This window comes from Triticum dicoccoides, chromosome 5B (genome assembly GCF_002162155.2).
Source record: "Triticum dicoccoides isolate Atlit2015 ecotype Zavitan chromosome 5B, WEW_v2.0, whole genome shotgun sequence".
Taxonomy (NCBI): Eukaryota; Viridiplantae; Streptophyta; class Magnoliopsida; order Poales; family Poaceae; genus Triticum; species Triticum dicoccoides.
Window position 1 is genome coordinate 438,361,012 of NC_041389.1, and position 15,939 is coordinate 438,376,950.

Sequence of the window (15,939 nt, forward strand, 5' to 3'; positions counted from 1 at the left end):
ACGTACGTACGTTCCAAAGGCCCGGCAAAAGCGGCACCCGTCCGTCACAAGTAGTTGCACGTCACGCGGGAAAGAGGCGACATGGTATATGAGCTGCAGTCGCCGCTGTCGTTTGATCGCTCGTTCGTTCGTTTTCAATTTTACCCCTCTCTCTAACACGGGGGGTTAGTGGCAAGGTCAGCAGGGCGTCACGCGCGAACGCAGCTTTTGTGCCGTGCGTAGCTCCTCTCGGCCCGACCGGCGCCGCGGATCGGGACACCGTCGCGACCGCGCTCGACGCAGTAAAGCCGCGCGTGTCGGCGCCACCCTTATTTAACGCCCCGGCTTCCCGCCCCTCGGTCGTTTCGAACGGCTCCAAGTCCAAGATGGTGCTGCCGACACGGGGTGGTGAGCCGGAGGAGGCGGAGGTGGAGATGGACGATCAGCGCTCGCCGCCGGTCCGCGGCGCCCGGACGAGCAGGAGCCACAGCGAGGCGGAGCGCAAGCGGCGGCAGCGCATCAACACCCACCTCGCCACGCTGCGCAGCCTCCTCCCGTCGGCTTCCCAGGTGAGCTCGCTAGTTCTCATGCTCGTCATAGTTATCGTTGCGGTGATGCCAACTGAACTGAGACGGACACGTCGTTTGATGGGCGTGCGTGCGCGCAGATGGACAAGGCGGCGCTGCTCGGCGAGGTGGTGCGGCACGTGCGGGAGCTGCGGGGCGACGCAGACGGCGGGGCGGTGGCGGGGGTGGCCGTGCCGGGGGAGAGCGACGAGGTGGGCGTGGAGGAGGAGCGCTGGGACGCACGGGAGAGCGCCAAGCGCGTCAGGGCGTGGGTGTGCTGCGCCGACCGCCCGGGGCTCATGTCCGAGCTGGGGCGCGCCGTGCGCTCCGTCAGCGCCAGGGCGGTCCGCGCGGAGATCGCCACCGTCGGCGGGAGGACCCGGAGCGTCCTGGAGCTGGAGGCCGGGCAGGCGACGGACGCGTCCCGGCCGGCGCTGCACGCGGCGCTCCGAGCCGTGCTGCTCAGCCGGGAGGATCAGCTGCTCGCCGTGGAGGGCTACAAGAGGCAGCGCTTCTCGGCGCTCATCTCCCAGGGTTTAGGCAGCTAGTGACACGATGATGCTCTGTGCCAGCATGTTTAATTCACAAGCGTGTATCAACCTGTAGGATTAGTAGGCTCTTTATATATCACAGAATTAACTTTGATCTGTGTTTTCCCGTTCAGCTGGCCTTGTAATCACTGAACCATGATGTCCTTCAGGTTCTGTAATGGCAGTGTAAAAGTACAGGCACTGAGAGAAATTTAGACAAATGTCAGTACAGTAGCCTCTAGCTTTTAACGCATCAAACGGTTGTTGTTTGTTTGCCAGTGGTATACTGTAGAACAGAGAGTTGCTGATGCAGCACTATGAATGATAGCAGAACAGTAGCCTAGTACCGTTTGGAATCTTAGCAGTACAGAAAGTCATGAAAAGGAGGCAAGAAATATCGCTCTCAGATGACAGAAACCTCCCGATACACAAATAAACAGGAATGGAAATGAGCTACTACAATATTTGTGATGTTATGATCCAACAAAGGAAGCAGTACAGATTCAAAATAGCATTGCACAGTTTTGTTTATTTGAGTCACACATGCATCCAAAATAATTATACACTGACAAAACAAACATTACAGAGCTGTATCTTATTGTTACAATGATACATGGACATTATACAGATGTTACAACACAAGGTCTGCCAAATGTGGCACCTTTATCCATTGTTTCCTTTGACTATGGTTTTGCAGTTTTACTAGCCGCCGTTTCACGATTCTAGACAGAAAACACATAGCAACTGGATTGAATTCGCTTTGTCCCGGCAGTTTACAAGCTTTGCTTTGGTGATAATGTATTGTTCGCTGTGTCGAACTTTACTCCATTGCGGTTTTATTCCTCTGCAGTGAAAGGGGTTTTTATGTCAATACAACCTGGAGCAAGTTGCAACCAATATAGCAGCAAAATGGCAGAGTAAAACCATGCTTAACCACAGGAAGCAGAGTGAACTTTACCAGAGTATAAATAATGACTGTTCATTGATCAAGACCAGGTAGACCTGTTCTTTATAGCATACTTGCTGCCACCTTCCAGCCCTGGACGGTACACTAATGTCCACTTCTCAAATGTGCAATCAATAAAGTTATAGTATCCCCCGTGAAGGTTCAAATTTCCTTCCTTCACCCTTTCCTCTATCCAAGGGTATGTTAACAAGTTCAACAGTGAGCTATTAATTGATTCCTGCATCAAACAATTTATTCAATGTAAGACAACGACGATGGTTCCTCTTCAGATAATAGGTAGACACGGCTCTAGGTTCAACTATGTCACATGCTCGAATTTCTTGGAAACGTACATGGATCAAACATATGAAACAACTGCCATTTAGCATGCATGTAAAGACAATTTTGACGTTTAGAGCTACAAAATCACAGTATCTAATTCCAAAACTTCAATGCATATGAATTCAACCAAGAAGCATGTAATCTTGAATGCATACTACCTAGCATCTTGAGATGACATGGAATAAATAAGGCCATGCAAGAGACTAATGCACTACTCTGGAAGCAATATTTTCAGACAGTTCCTACTTCTTGCAATCACGCATCACACTGATATGAGCAAAATCACCTTTTCACAATGTCTACATTGTGATTCGAAACTCAAATTTCCAGCTGCTGCTTCTGTGCTTAATCTTGCACTCTTGCCAAGTGAGACCCAGTCTCTGATAAAGGTTCTGTTCAATAAAAACAAACCAGGCTTGCATCATGTAAAAGTACAAATACAGAATCTCAAAAGGAGAAATGGGAAGAGCATTGTACCTAGAGCTTCGATCGTCTTTCTTACTTTTCATACTCATTAGTGCTTGGATGCCACCACAACGACTATGACCTACCACTAACACATTCGGTACCTGAGCAGAGGAAGACAATTGTCTCAATACCGGATACTTCACTACAAATGATCTGTCATGTGCATGGGAGGAAAGAAAAATGAAAGACATATAAAGAAGGATTCTTGCCTGAAGTGAGTTGACAGCAAACTCTAGTGCCGCAGTAGTCTCTGAAGCTCCATGCTTACATTGCAGCATTATTTACTATCAGAACTTACACAATAGAAACTGCATTGCTTTAAAGTTTAACAGAGCATAAAGATATGTTAAATTAGTAATACCTCGTATGGTGGTACCAAATTTGCCACATTACGGACAGTGAATGCATCACCAGGCTGAAGCCCCAAAATACTGGTAGGGCAGACCCTGGAGTCAGCACAAGCAACCACCATGAACTGGACACAGGAACATGAAATCAAAAGTAATACAAATAAGGATCAATACTGTGAAAACTACGAAGACTTGGAATTAACATTACAATGCTATACCTCTGGTGTTTGCTGCTCAGCAAGTTTTTGATAATTGGTAAAATTTTCCCTGACCACAGTTACAGATACAACAATGTCAATACACAAAGATATTAATCTAACATCTGAAAACGAATTATTCATTATGTACTGCATGATCGACTTACACGTAGTTTCGTTGCTTGAAGTCCGTGAACCTCGCTTTCAGTTGACTGAATGGATCATATCCCCCATCTACCTCATCTACAGTATCATGTTTAAAATCTAAAAGTTGCCGGGTTAAGCTAGAATGATCTCCTGAGGCCTTTGTAGTACATGAGAATTCACTCCTGCAGATGGTATATACTTTTAGTATGGTGATACATAATATGATACAACAGAGTGTTCCCCGTTGGATAAATCGAAGATTTAATATCAAGTGGGCAAATCGTAAAACACGGTGTTTTCCAGCAGTATGTTAAGTTTACAAACTGTCCATTTCAGGCATACTGCATTGCTACTATGTTGGCATTTCATTTCAAAAATAGCACTACACAGTTGTGAGCATAATCCATCAACCAGCCTAGAATTCTCAACAGAACAAAACATGCGCACCAATGCTATATATAACTGAGCGAAAAGGAAATGGCATTTCTTCAACCGATAGCATAAAGGGCTAGGTTGGAACTAGTCATTAGCATATTGGCAATACGAACCCATGAGCCATGACCAACCATCTCAAGATGTATTTAAAAGTGCTATAGTACAGCCCAGGGCAGTATTGAACTGTGTCCATCCATTTACCGTAGTGTTTCCCATCGGAAAACAGTACCACTAATTACAATTTGAATCAATATATCAGTGAGACATGAAACATTAACCAAAGTTGCATAATTACACCACTGCCTTCCTTAAAAAAGAATCGCACATGCCGAGATTTATTGTTCCCCAATTTTGGATCTCTTTCGATCTTCCATAACACTGACGAAATATGAAGAACAGAGCCATTAACATTAAACTACTGACAGTGAGAATTGAGAAACCAGCTAAATTAACCCGTAAAGACACTTGCATGCAAGCTACAGAGCTAGGCAGCCAGAAACACAGCAGCTCCACATAAACATACAGACACTACTCTAAAAACTTCTAATTTGTGCATGCCGTCACCACCCAGCGAGAGAAGGAGAGTAGCAAAAACATATCATAGCAGAAATTCAGAACGGCGCAGATAATTCTTCAGTCTGGCCACTCATCCAAAGCAACAAAGCTACAAAGCTCACGCTTCAGACAGGATAACCAACTCACCGTCCAGATCCTCCCACCCTGAGGGCAACGCTGCGCGCCCTTGAATCACCGATCTGCCGCACCCCCAGGAAAAGCCACGAATCAGCAAAATGGAACCGCGGAAGCCCCGGAAATGGGAAGGCGGGGGAGTCTCACTCACCGAAACGGTGCCGGGGCTCCGGCCGGGGCCGGCGGCGCAGGGGGCCGGCGCGAGGGGGCGGCACGGGGAGGCGGGCCGGAGGAGACTGGGGGCCATGTGGTGTGGACGGGTAGGCGCCAGGGGTCGTGGGGGTCTCGGGCATTTGAGGAGGGGCGGCGATGGCCGAGGCTTTTACGGGGGCGCCGAGGAGGGGTCGACGGCGATGCGACGGAGAAACCGAGGCCCGGGCGGCGCGGCGCGGAGGTGCGGAATAAATTAGGGTCGTTGGGCCGTTGAGCGGCGGAAGCGTCGATGGTTAGATTAGTGGAGTAGGAGTGTACAGCTGTACGAGTGTGCTGGGGGTGACGTCTTGGACGGTTGTCCCTTGGTTTGCTCTGATGGGACGATCCTGGCCGTCGGATTCCGCAGAAGTTGGAGTGGGTGCCGTGCGAGGCTTCGCGACTTTTTTGGTTCCTGGGCCCACGGCCACGGGCCATCCATGGCTTATCGATTTTTTTTTTGACGGGACCACGGCTTATCTTTTTTTTTTCTTTCGAAAAGGGAGCATGGCTTATCGAGTTGCCCCTGTCGACGCATCATCAACAGTTGAATAATCGGGCTGTGTCCATTGGAATACTGGATCACTGTCTTGTCAACCTACCCTACGTGTACTATGTTAATGTTGGTTTGTACAAACTTACTGCCTGTTAATGTTGAAAAGATAAACATTAACTCGGAGTAGTTAGCGATCGACACTCATTAGCAACGTACTAGTATGATCATTACTTGTTGGCAAAAGGAGCAGATTGGTTCGTGTATCTTCCAGTAAACAGCATGGATGCTAGCTTGATCAAGCAACGCGAGAAGGGAACGAAACTGGGCATTGGGCAGTCGGCAGTCGGGCGAAGCCAGACAAGCATGCGATCAATTGCGACGCAGAGAGAAGTCTCTGAACCGAACATGACAACATTTCTTGATCAAACACAAGCTTAGTTAGCACGCTCACCGGCGAGGTCGACGGCGATGATCATCCCACACGGCGGCCCTCTGCTGGTGCTCTCTGTCGTCGTCGACAGCAGGCGGCCTTTGTTGCCACGTTGCCGGCGCCGGCGCAGGTGATCGAGCCGCCACCGCAGCCGAGGCTGCTGCGCGTGTGGCGGCAGCCAAGCGGCGAGCTGCTGATCGCAAGGACCACGGGAGCATAGAACTTCAGCAGGTTCCCGGCGGAAATGGCCCCCTTAGCTGGAGGCCTGGAGCGACATGTGGGTAGAAAAACCAGCAACGAGTGGTGCGATGCGGTTCCGTGCGGTACAGTACGTGCTACGGATGGATGGATGGGTCTAGCAGGCCGGAGCGGACAGGTAGACGAAAGGAACGGGTTTGTTGGGCGCTGGCGGCGTGGACTGGACTGGACTGGACGTGTGGTGGCCGGAGGCGAGGGAGAAACCATGAACTCTCTTTAAAACTCGTGATGATTGACATGGGCCGTGCAGATAGGAACTCTGAGTCACGTACCAATCAGTCTCCACCTTTGCATACACGGCCGTTCGGACACGCAACTCCGCTTATACGTGCGCGGATTCTCTTCCTGGTCGTGGGCTCAGGAACGCTCCTCCTTTGCCAGTGAGGGATCGGTGCACGACGTGAACGAACCCGCGCACCGACGGCGAAGCGGGACGCCGGCGGTCCGGCTTGGCGAAACCACGTCGCGGCGAACGTCCACGTACGCTGGCTGGCTGCCTATGCCGCCGGTAAGCCCGCGCCCGTATCGGCTGAGCCGGGCTCGCCCTTATCCTCCAGCAAAACGGGGTGGGGGTAACGTGCGGCACGCGCGGTCCCGTACTCCCGTGCTCCGTCCCCACCAACGACGTGCGCCCGGCCACGTGCGTCTCTGTCCCTGTGTTCCACGCGGTGGTCGGCGACCAACAGCGCGGCGACGGCTCTGCGACCAAGAGCTGGCCACGTGACGAGAGCGCGAGTGCTATCCGAGGTGCTCGTTGCTCAGTGGGGAAAATGCTGTCTGGTGCGCAATGGGGTCCTTCGATTTGGATCTAGCCGAGGCGGCCAGATCTGGTTGGTGCCCTCGCCAAGGAAATGGGAGATGCCACAGGCGGAACAAGTGTACAAGAATGCTGTCGACTTTTTTTTTTTTGAGGTAAAGAATGCTGTCGACTGAAGTACGATCTGGAGTCATCGTCGGTTCAAGATACAAGTGGCACAACTTGTTTGGTGCCCTAAAATTTTGTTTTATTTTCATTTTTTTGCGGGTGACTTTTTTTTGGATAGTTTGGTGCCCTAGATAAGCACGGTTTTTTTTTTGCGAGGAGATAAGCACGGTTGTTATTAGGGCAACTCCAATGGTGTGCATCAAATCGCCTCTAAACGGCCGGACAGTGCGATCCAGACAATTTTTGCCTTCAAACGTTTGCGGGCCAGCTCAAACGTCAAAGTTCCTATATACCCAAACCAAAGCTGGTGGAGTCCGGATAGTCCGTGTGACCAATTATAAGTTGGGCTACATGTTCTCACACCCCATGTGATGTATTTTCTCTTTTAGGTTCACCTAGTCCACCTTGTTGTCCAGCTTTGATGCTTATTTGTTGCCTTCCCTACTAGTGTCCGCGGACACGTCCGAACGTGTCCACGGACATTTGAGGTGTCCAACAACGTTGGAGTTGCCCTTAGTAGAATGCCTACAGTTTACGTGGTTCCCTTCATGCTCCCAAAGTCAAACACGTGCATCTTTGACCAACTTTTCAGAAAATAATAATAATATATACAATACCAAATTTATATCGCTAGATCCATCACGAAAAGTATTTTTCATATTTTATTAATTTTTATTGTAGATGTCGATATTTTATTCTATAATTTTGGTCAAGATATACAATTTTGACTTGTATGAAAATCGACACACCTTATACTCTAGAATGGAGGGAGTATGCTACTGTAAAATACAATTGGTTCTAATATATTATATATTTTTAGATTGTATAAATTCATGGGTATTATTATATACATGAATTGTTTTTTGTGTCATATATTTTTAAAATATGAATTGTTTTTAAAATATAAGCACACTGTTTCACATATAAGAAGATCTTTAAAAATAAGCAGACTTGTTTTTTGAAACTCATGAACATTTATTACATATTATTTTGCGACACATTCATAATTTCTTACGGAAGTTTTTCTAAATATGCAGACATTTTATTTGTAATGCACTAACTTTATTCTGTTACATGTGAACATTTTTTATTTCAACACATAATGTCTTCCTATAACTAAACTTATTAAAAAGATAAGTTAAGTAAAAATATTATTTATTTTTATAAATAAAGAAAACATATTGTGCCTACTAATGGCCATCACAAAGAATCGGCCATGCAAACGCCTCATTAACCCTATTTAGTCTGCCACAATGGGTGCCAGCTCTATGTCTCGCTTTTAGCGAGAGCTAGCATGCTCTCGCGTCTGGCGCCTCCTTAAATAGGCCGGCCAAGGCGTGAGGGAGGCCACGGCCTCTTTATTTTCACGTTTTCTTTTTTTTTACTTTTGTTTATACTTCCAAGTATGCTAAATAAATATACTACAAAATACACTTTAATAAATTATTTTTAAAACATGTTAACCAAGCTTTCGAAAAAAGTTAAATGTGTGTAAAGAAAATGCTTCTCATCTATACAAAAACTATACAATATGTGTGGGCAAAAGTTGATCATGTATTAAACAATGTTAATCAAGCATTTGAAAGATGTTAAAAAGTATTTGAAAAATGTTAATAAAGCATCTGAAAAATGTGAAATGTCGATAGAGAAAATGTTGACCATGTATTAAAAATGTCAAACTTTTAGTTGAAAAATGTTAATCTGGCATTTGCAAAATGTTAAATGAGTATTAAAAAAGTTGACCATGTATTTAAAAATGTTAATCTTGTATTTAGAAAATCTTAATCAAGCATTTGAAATTTTAGAATGTGTTTAGAAAAATGTTGACCATGTATTAAAAAAAAATCTTGTATTTGAAAAATGTTAAAACGTTTATAGAAAAAATGTTCACCATGTAATAAAAATAATAAACATGTATTTAAAGTAATCAAGCATTTGAAAAATGATAATGTTTATATAAAAAATATTCACCATGTATTAAAAAATTATTAAACTTATATTTGAAGAAAATGTTAATGAAGCATTTCAAAAATGTTAAATGTGTATAGAAAAATAATGACACATGTGCTTAAAAAAATATTAATCTTGTATTTGAAAAATTTTAATCAAGGATTTGAAAAACGTTAAATTTATATTAAAATGTTGGCCATGTATTAAACAATGTTGATCCTGTATTTCAAAAATGATAAATTTGTACTACAAAATATATTAGATATATAGTAAAAATGTGTACAATAAAAAAGTTAAAACCGAGAGAAAATAAAAAACTGCTGAAAACAAGAAACAAACAAACAAAACCGAAAAAAGTGATGAACTCCGAAGAAAAGAAAGAAACACCTAAGAAATGCAGTAAAAAAGAAAACCCGAATATAACCGTGAAAAATCAATGAGGATTCGAAGACAAACCAATAAAACTAGAAAAGCAGAAACAGGACAAACATTAGAGAAACAAAAAACTGAAGGAAGGAAGGAAGAAAAGAAAAAACCTGTGAAAACTGAGAAAGAAAGAAATAATGGATAACAAACAAAGATAACCGGTAAGAGTTGTGTAATAAATGAAAAAACAAAGATAAGCAAATAAAGCCATAGAGAGAAAAAAGGAAGAGGCGAAAAAGAAATAAAACTGGACCGAACCAGTACGTGATGGAGCCAGTAGTGATAATCGATCGATCCGAGTGAGCGAGATAGGAGAATAAAATGGGCCAACTCGATTTGTACGCAAGAGCGAAATCCCTTCATGCGAGAACAACTATCGTCTCGCTATAAGTGAGACATAGCTCTCACGCACTGTCGGGCTTAATGATTGAAGCATGGATTGTTGGATAGAGTAATGTGTAGAATTATCAGGTATCGCCCGTTTATGGGTGCGTCTATGCCCTATATTGTGTGAGACAGTAAAATATGTTGCTTAGAGAGAACCGATAGTGGGTCGGCCAACGAACCACATGGCCCTTACATTGATCTCGTATGCGTGATTTTCCTTTTATTACTCTTGTTTATGTTTTAAAAATGTTAAACACAAATATTATGAAAGCATAATTTTATTATTTTTTAAAAGTATTCATTGCAAAATTAAAAAACATAAATGCAGTGTTAAAAATCTTTGTACCATTCAGGTATGTGACATTCAGAAAATGTTCATGCAATTTCAAACAAGTTTATGTGACTAAATGTTATAAATGTAAAATAAATGTTCGTGTAATTTTAAAAAAGCTACCATTAAAAAATGAATTTTACGTTTAAAAAAATGTTCACGTGTTTCAAACAATATGTTTGGATAGTTTAAATTTTTGTTGCACATCATAAAAAAATTCTTTCAACTTGTATTTGAAGATATTTAGCAAACTTTTGAAAGATGTTCAAACCAAGTATTTTGAAAAAAAACATGTATTTAAGAAATGATAAACGTTTACAAAATATTTTAGTTGTGTAAGAAAAATATTCAATGTTTATGAAAAAGGTAAAGATTATAACATATATTTAAAAGATCATGTATTTGAAAAATGTTAACATGTATATTTTTTCTAGATTTGTACAACTAATATACAATTCATACGAAAAATGTAACATCTGTTTACAAAATGAAAAAGGAAATAAAAGACAAAGAAGCAGGTGAAAACCAAAGAAATAAACAAAGGAAACCAAAAAAATAGAAAAAGGAAGAAAAAACAAAAGAAACTGACCAAAACAAAGGAAAAAAGAAAACAGAAAAACCGCAAGAAGACAATGTAAGATCATGGAAATAGAAAAAGAAACTGTGCTGCAATTAATGGCGAGCACAGCAGAGCGCCGGCCGGAGGCGGGACGGAACTCCCCCGGCAACGGACAATATATTGCTTTTTTTCAGAAAAGGGCAATACACTGCTCTTGCATCAGTTGATGGCTATAGTTTTTTTTATAGCAATAGTTAGTTACGTAAATATACCACTGGCACATTCATCATTAGCAAGTTAATAGCGGCCCATCATCGGCCTTACATCTGAATCCCTAGTTTTTTCTTTAAAAAAATACGAATACCTAGATTTTTTTAGTGTAAGGCCAATACCTAGATCGGCCATTTTTTTAGACAATCTCACGGAGCTGTTTACAGGGACAAACAAAACGTCATTGGGGTAACCTAAACAAACACGGCGACCCACACCTAACTGTAATGCATGCTTCGCTAGATCGTGAGTTTTGGAATTCAAGCTCCTAAATTTGTGGACAAAACTTTATAAATTAAAAGAACTACTATAGTCTGTGATTTCATGTATGATAGCTGTACAGTTGGCCAAACTCCGATGCTTGATGTCGTCTACCACCACCTTGTAGTCAGAAACTACGCGGATTATGTGCAGATTAAGAACTTCGGCGAGGGATGATACATCTCCAACGTATCTATTTTTCCAAACTCTTTTGTCCTTATTTTGGACTCTAATTTGCATGATTTGAATGAAACTAACCCGGACTAACGCTGTTTTCAGCAGAATTGTCGTAGTGTTATTTTTCTGCAGAAATAAAAGTTCTCAGAATGACCTGAAACTTCACGGAGATTATTTTTGGAATAAATAAAAAATATTGGCTAAAAAATCAACCAGATGGGACCCACACCCCGTCCACAAGGATGGAGGGCGCGCCCACCCCCCTGGGGCGTGCCCTTTGGTCTTTGTGGGTTCCACATACCTCCACCGACCTCAACTACAACTCCATATATTCACGTTCGTGGAGAAAAAAATCAGAGGGAAGGATTCATCGCGTTTTAAGATACGGAGCCGCCGCCACCTCCTGTTCTTCCTCGGGAGGGAAGATCTAGAGTTTGTTTTGGGCTCCGAAAAGGGGAAATCGTCATCATCGTCATCATCAACCATCCTCCATCACAATTTCATGATGTTTTCATGAATATATGTGTGTTCTTGATCCTATCTTGCAAGTTATAGTCACCTACTACGTGTTATGATCCGGCAACCCCGGAGTGACAATAGTCGGAACACTTCCCAGTGATGATCATAGTTTGAGGAGTTAATGTATTCACTAAGTGCTAATGCTTTGGAAATTGGAACGGCACTCTATTAAAAGGAGGCCTTAATATCCCTTAATTTCCAATAGGACCCCGCTACCACGGGAGGGTAGAACAAAAGATGTCATGCAAGTTCTATTCCATAAGCACGTATGACTATATTCGGAATACATGCCTACATTATATTGATGAATTGGAGCTAGTTCTGTGTCACCCTAGGTTATAACTGTTGCATGTTGAATGCCATCCGACATAATTATCCATCATTGATCCATTGCCTACGAGCTCGTTTCATATTGATCTTTGCTAAGTTACTTTTCCGTTTTCACTGTTACGATTGCTACAAAATTGCTACTGTTATTTTTACCACCGTTACCGTTACTTCCATACTACTTTGCTACTAAATACTTTGCTGCAGATATTAAGTCTTCCAGGTGTGGTTGAATTGATAAATCAACTGCTAATACTTGAGAATATTCTTTGGCTCCCCTTGTGTTGAATCAATAAATTTGGGTTGAATACTCTACCCTCGAAAATTGTTACGATCCCCTATACTTGTGGGTTATCAAGACCTTTTTCTGGCACTGTTGCCGGGGAGCATAGCTCTATTCTGTGAGTCACTTGGGATTTATATCTGTTGATCACTATGAGGAATCTGAAATACGACAAAACCAAGATCTATCCCTCAACTACGAGGGGAGGTAAGGAACTGCCACCTAGCTCTACACTTGATTCACCTTCTGTTTTGAGTAAACTTGCGACACCCACACCTGCTATTGATTCTGATATGTCGCATGATATTGATGATGCCACTTCTGCTATGCATGATGCTTATGATGATACTACTTCTTTGCTTGATAATACTATGCCACTAGGTGAATTTCTTGATGAACAACTTGCTACGGTTAGGGAGAATCAAATGACAGAAACTAATGATATTATTGAAACTAAAGATTATGATATTCCCCCTGGATATGAATTGCATGTTGTACACGAGGGTTATATTATGGATGAGGAAACTGCTAGAGACTTTCTTGCTTGCAGTGATAGAGATAATCTTAAGAAACTATTAGCTAAGCTGAAAGAAAAAACTTTGAATGCTAGAATGCAATATGACCCTAAGTTTGCTACTTCACCTATCTATGTTACTGATAAGGATTAAGAATTCTCTGTCGATCTTGAGTTAATTACTTTGGTTGAATCTGATCCTTTCTATGGTTATGAATCTAAAACTGTTGTGGCACATCTTACTAAACTGAATGATATAGCCACCCAATCTGCTCATGAGGAAAAAAATCGCTATTATTATATTCTTAAATTATTTCCTTTCTCATTAAAGGGTGATGCTAAGATATGGTTTAATTCTCTTGGTCCTGGTTGTGTGCGTAGTCCCCAGGATATGATTTACTACTTCTCTGCAAAATATTTTTCTGCTCATAAGAAACAAGCTGCCTTATGGAAAATATTTAACTGTGTGCAAATTTAAGAAGAGAGTCTCCCACAAGCTTGGGAGAGGCTTCTCCAATTACTTAATGCTTTGCCTGATCGTCCTCTCAAGAAAAATGAAATACTTGATATCTTTTATAATGGACTAACCGATGCTTCCACATATACCTGGCCATGGGAAGCCTGGCTCGGCCGGCACGACCCGAAAAAGCCCGGCCTGGCCTGGCCCGACGCTGCCCCCGAGCCGGGCTCGGGCCTAGATTTTGAGCCCGAAGGCCGGGCCGGGCCAGGCCCGGCCCATCACTTTTGTTTTCTAAAGGTCGGGCCGGGCCAGCCCGGAGCCCGACGGGCTTTTACGTGTTCGGGCCGGGCTCGGGCCCAGAAAAAAGGCCCGGTGGCCAGGCCGGGCCGGGCCTAGGCCTGGGTTTTTTGCATCGGGCTTGGCTAGGCCCAGCCCAAAGCCCGGCCCGGCCCAAGTTATGGCCAGGTATACTTCCAGAGACCACTTGGATAGTTGTGCTGGTTGTGTACTCAGGGAAAGAACTATTGAGCAAGTTGAATTGCTATTGAATAATTATTGAGTAATGATGATGACTGGACACTTTCTGAACCAACTCCTAAGCCAACTCCGAAGAAAAAGAGTATTCTATTTCTCAGTCCTGAAGATATGCAAGATGCAAAGAAATCTATGAAAGGAAAATGTATTAAAGCTAAAGATGTTAAGAATTTACCGCCTATTAAAGAAATACATGGTCTTGATAACCCGGCACGGGTAGTAGAGGTAAATTCTCTCTATAGATTTGATGAAGGTGATATTCCTCATAATAAGTCTGCCAGTCAATGCTTGGATGAGTTTGATAACTTTATTGTTAAACAAGAAAATCTCAATGGTTATGTTAGTAGACAATTGAAACATAATGCTTATATGGTTGAACACTTGAGTGATTATATGTCTAGAGTTAAAAATGATCTTGAGATTATTAGTAAACATGCTTCCATGGTTACAACTCAAGTAGAACAAGTACTTAAGGCACAAGATGATTTGATCCATGAGTTAAATAATAAGAACAATGATAATGTTGTTAGGGTTATGACTAGAGGTGGTAAAATGACCCAGGAACCTTTGTATCCCGAGGGCCATCCTAAGAGAGTTGAACAGCATTCCCAGAGAATTAATACTGATGCACCCAGTCCTTCTAATAAAAAGAAAAAGAACACTGATAGGACTTTGCATGCTTCTAGTGAACCTTTTATTGGCACACCTGAGAATCCCAATGATATTTCTATTTCTGATGCTGAGACACAATCTGGTGATGAGCATGAACCTAGTGATAATGTTAATGATGATGTTCATGTTGATGCTCAACCTAGTAATGATAATGATGTAGAGATTAAACCTACTATTGATCTTAATAACCCACAATCAAAGAATCATTGTTATGATAAGAGAGACTTTGTTGCTAGGAAGCATGGTAAAGAAAAAGAACAATGGGTTCAGAAACCCATGCCTTTTCCTCCTAAGCCATCCAAGAAAAAGGATGATGAGGATTTTGATCGCTTTGTTGAAATGATTAGACCTATCTTTTTGCGTATGTGTTTGACTGATATGCTTAAAATGCCTCTGTATGCTAAGTATATGAAAGATATTGTTACAAATAAAGGAAAGATACCGGAAGCTGAAATTTCCACCATGCTTGCTAATTATACTTTTAAGGGTGGAATACTAAAGAAACTAGGAGATCCAGGAGTACCAACTATACCATGCTCCATTAAAAGAAACTATGTGAAAACTGCTTTATGTGATCTTGGAGCTGATGTTAGTGTTATGCCTTTCTCTTTATATCATAGACTTGATTTGAATAAGTTGACACCTACTCAAATCTCTTTGAAAATGGCTGATAAATCAACTGCTATACCCATCTGTATTTGTGAGGATGTGGCTATTGTGGTTGCAAACATTACTATCTTAACGTACTTTGTTATTCTTGATATTCCTGAGGGCCGACAATATTGTAGACCCTTTTTAAATACTGCAGGGGCTGTTTGATTGCAACAAAGGCAATGCCACTTTTCATGTTAATGGTAATGAGCATACAGTACACTTTCTTAAGAAACAACCTCAAGTTCATAGTATCAATTCTATTGGAAAAATTTCAACTATTACTATTGGAGGTTTTGAATTCCCTCTCCCTACTATCAAAAAGAAATATGATTTTCTTATTGTTGGGGACATGCATATCCCCATTGAGGTAACCTAGTGTTATTCGAAAATTCTCTGGCTTCATGTTATTCGAAAGAAGTTTGTTAATAAGACTTGATCAGCCTTGTTAACGGATTCCTTTTGATGAGCATGAGATGGATGAATTTAGAGGGCACAACTTTCTGTGCCTGATACGTCTCCAACGTAACTATAATTTTTGATTGTTCCATGCTATTATATTATCCATCTTGGATGTTTTATATGCATTTATATGCTATTTTATATGATTTTTGGGACTAACCTATTAACCTAGAGTCCAGTGCCATTTTTGGTTTTTTCCTTGTTTTTG

At 42.3% G+C, this 15,939-nt stretch overlaps 2 protein-coding genes across 3 annotated transcripts; one reads left to right on the forward strand and one right to left on the reverse strand.

Annotated features, from left to right (window-relative positions):
- The first annotated feature begins 223 nt into the window (after positions 1–223).
- On the forward strand, positions 224–1,366 carry LOC119305681 (transcription factor bHLH30-like). The gene is made up of 2 exons (XM_037582143.1): positions 224–548; positions 647–1,366. Exons 1-2 carry the CDS (start codon positions 366–368, stop codon positions 1,091–1,093), a joined length of 630 nt encoding a protein of 209 aa, XP_037438040.1. The 5' UTR covers positions 224–365; the 3' UTR covers positions 1,094–1,366.
- Positions 1,367–1,564: 198 nt separating this feature from the next.
- LOC119310235 (beta carbonic anhydrase 5, chloroplastic-like) lies at positions 1,565–6,179 on the reverse strand. 2 transcript variants are annotated; one of them, XM_037586050.1, is made up of 10 exons: positions 4,802–5,069; positions 4,663–4,715; positions 3,546–3,707; positions 3,400–3,448; positions 3,193–3,306; positions 3,041–3,094; positions 2,841–2,932; positions 2,650–2,755; positions 2,034–2,259; positions 1,565–1,919 (listed from the first exon to the last, which is right to left on the reverse strand). In XM_037586050.1, exons 1-9 carry the CDS (start codon positions 4,895–4,897, stop codon positions 2,062–2,064), a joined length of 924 nt encoding a protein of 307 aa, XP_037441947.1. In that variant the 5' UTR covers positions 4,898–5,069; the 3' UTR covers positions 1,565–1,919; positions 2,034–2,061. The 2 variants fall into 2 exon arrangements, with proteins under 2 accessions (XP_037441947.1, XP_037441946.1); XM_037586049.1 differs by lacking the exons at positions 4,663–4,715; positions 4,802–5,069 and adding an exon at positions 5,787–6,179.
- Positions 6,180–15,939: the final 9,760 nt, after the last annotated feature.

Excerpts from the sequence above, each read along its gene's own strand:
- LOC119305681 (XM_037582143.1), top strand. The coding sequence starts at position 366 with ATGGTGCTGCCGACACGGGGTGGTGAGCCGGAGGAGGCGGAGGTGGAG. Across the intron at positions 549-646 it reads TCCTCCCGTCGGCTTCCCAG|ATGGACAAGGCGGCGCTGCT; the intron begins GTGAGCTCGCTA and ends GCGTGCGCGCAG.
- LOC119310235 (XM_037586049.1), bottom strand. The coding sequence starts at position 5,983 with ATGCTCCCGTGGTCCTTGCGATCAGCAGCTCGCCGCTTGGCTGCCGCC. Across the intron at positions 3,708-5,786 it reads CATCGCCGTCGACCTCGCCG|GAGTGAATTCTCATGTACTA; the intron begins GTGAGCGTGCTA and ends TACCATCTGCAG. Across the intron at positions 3,095-3,192 it reads ATTTGGTACCACCATACGAG|CATGGAGCTTCAGAGACTAC; the intron begins GTATTACTAATT and ends CTGCAATGTAAG.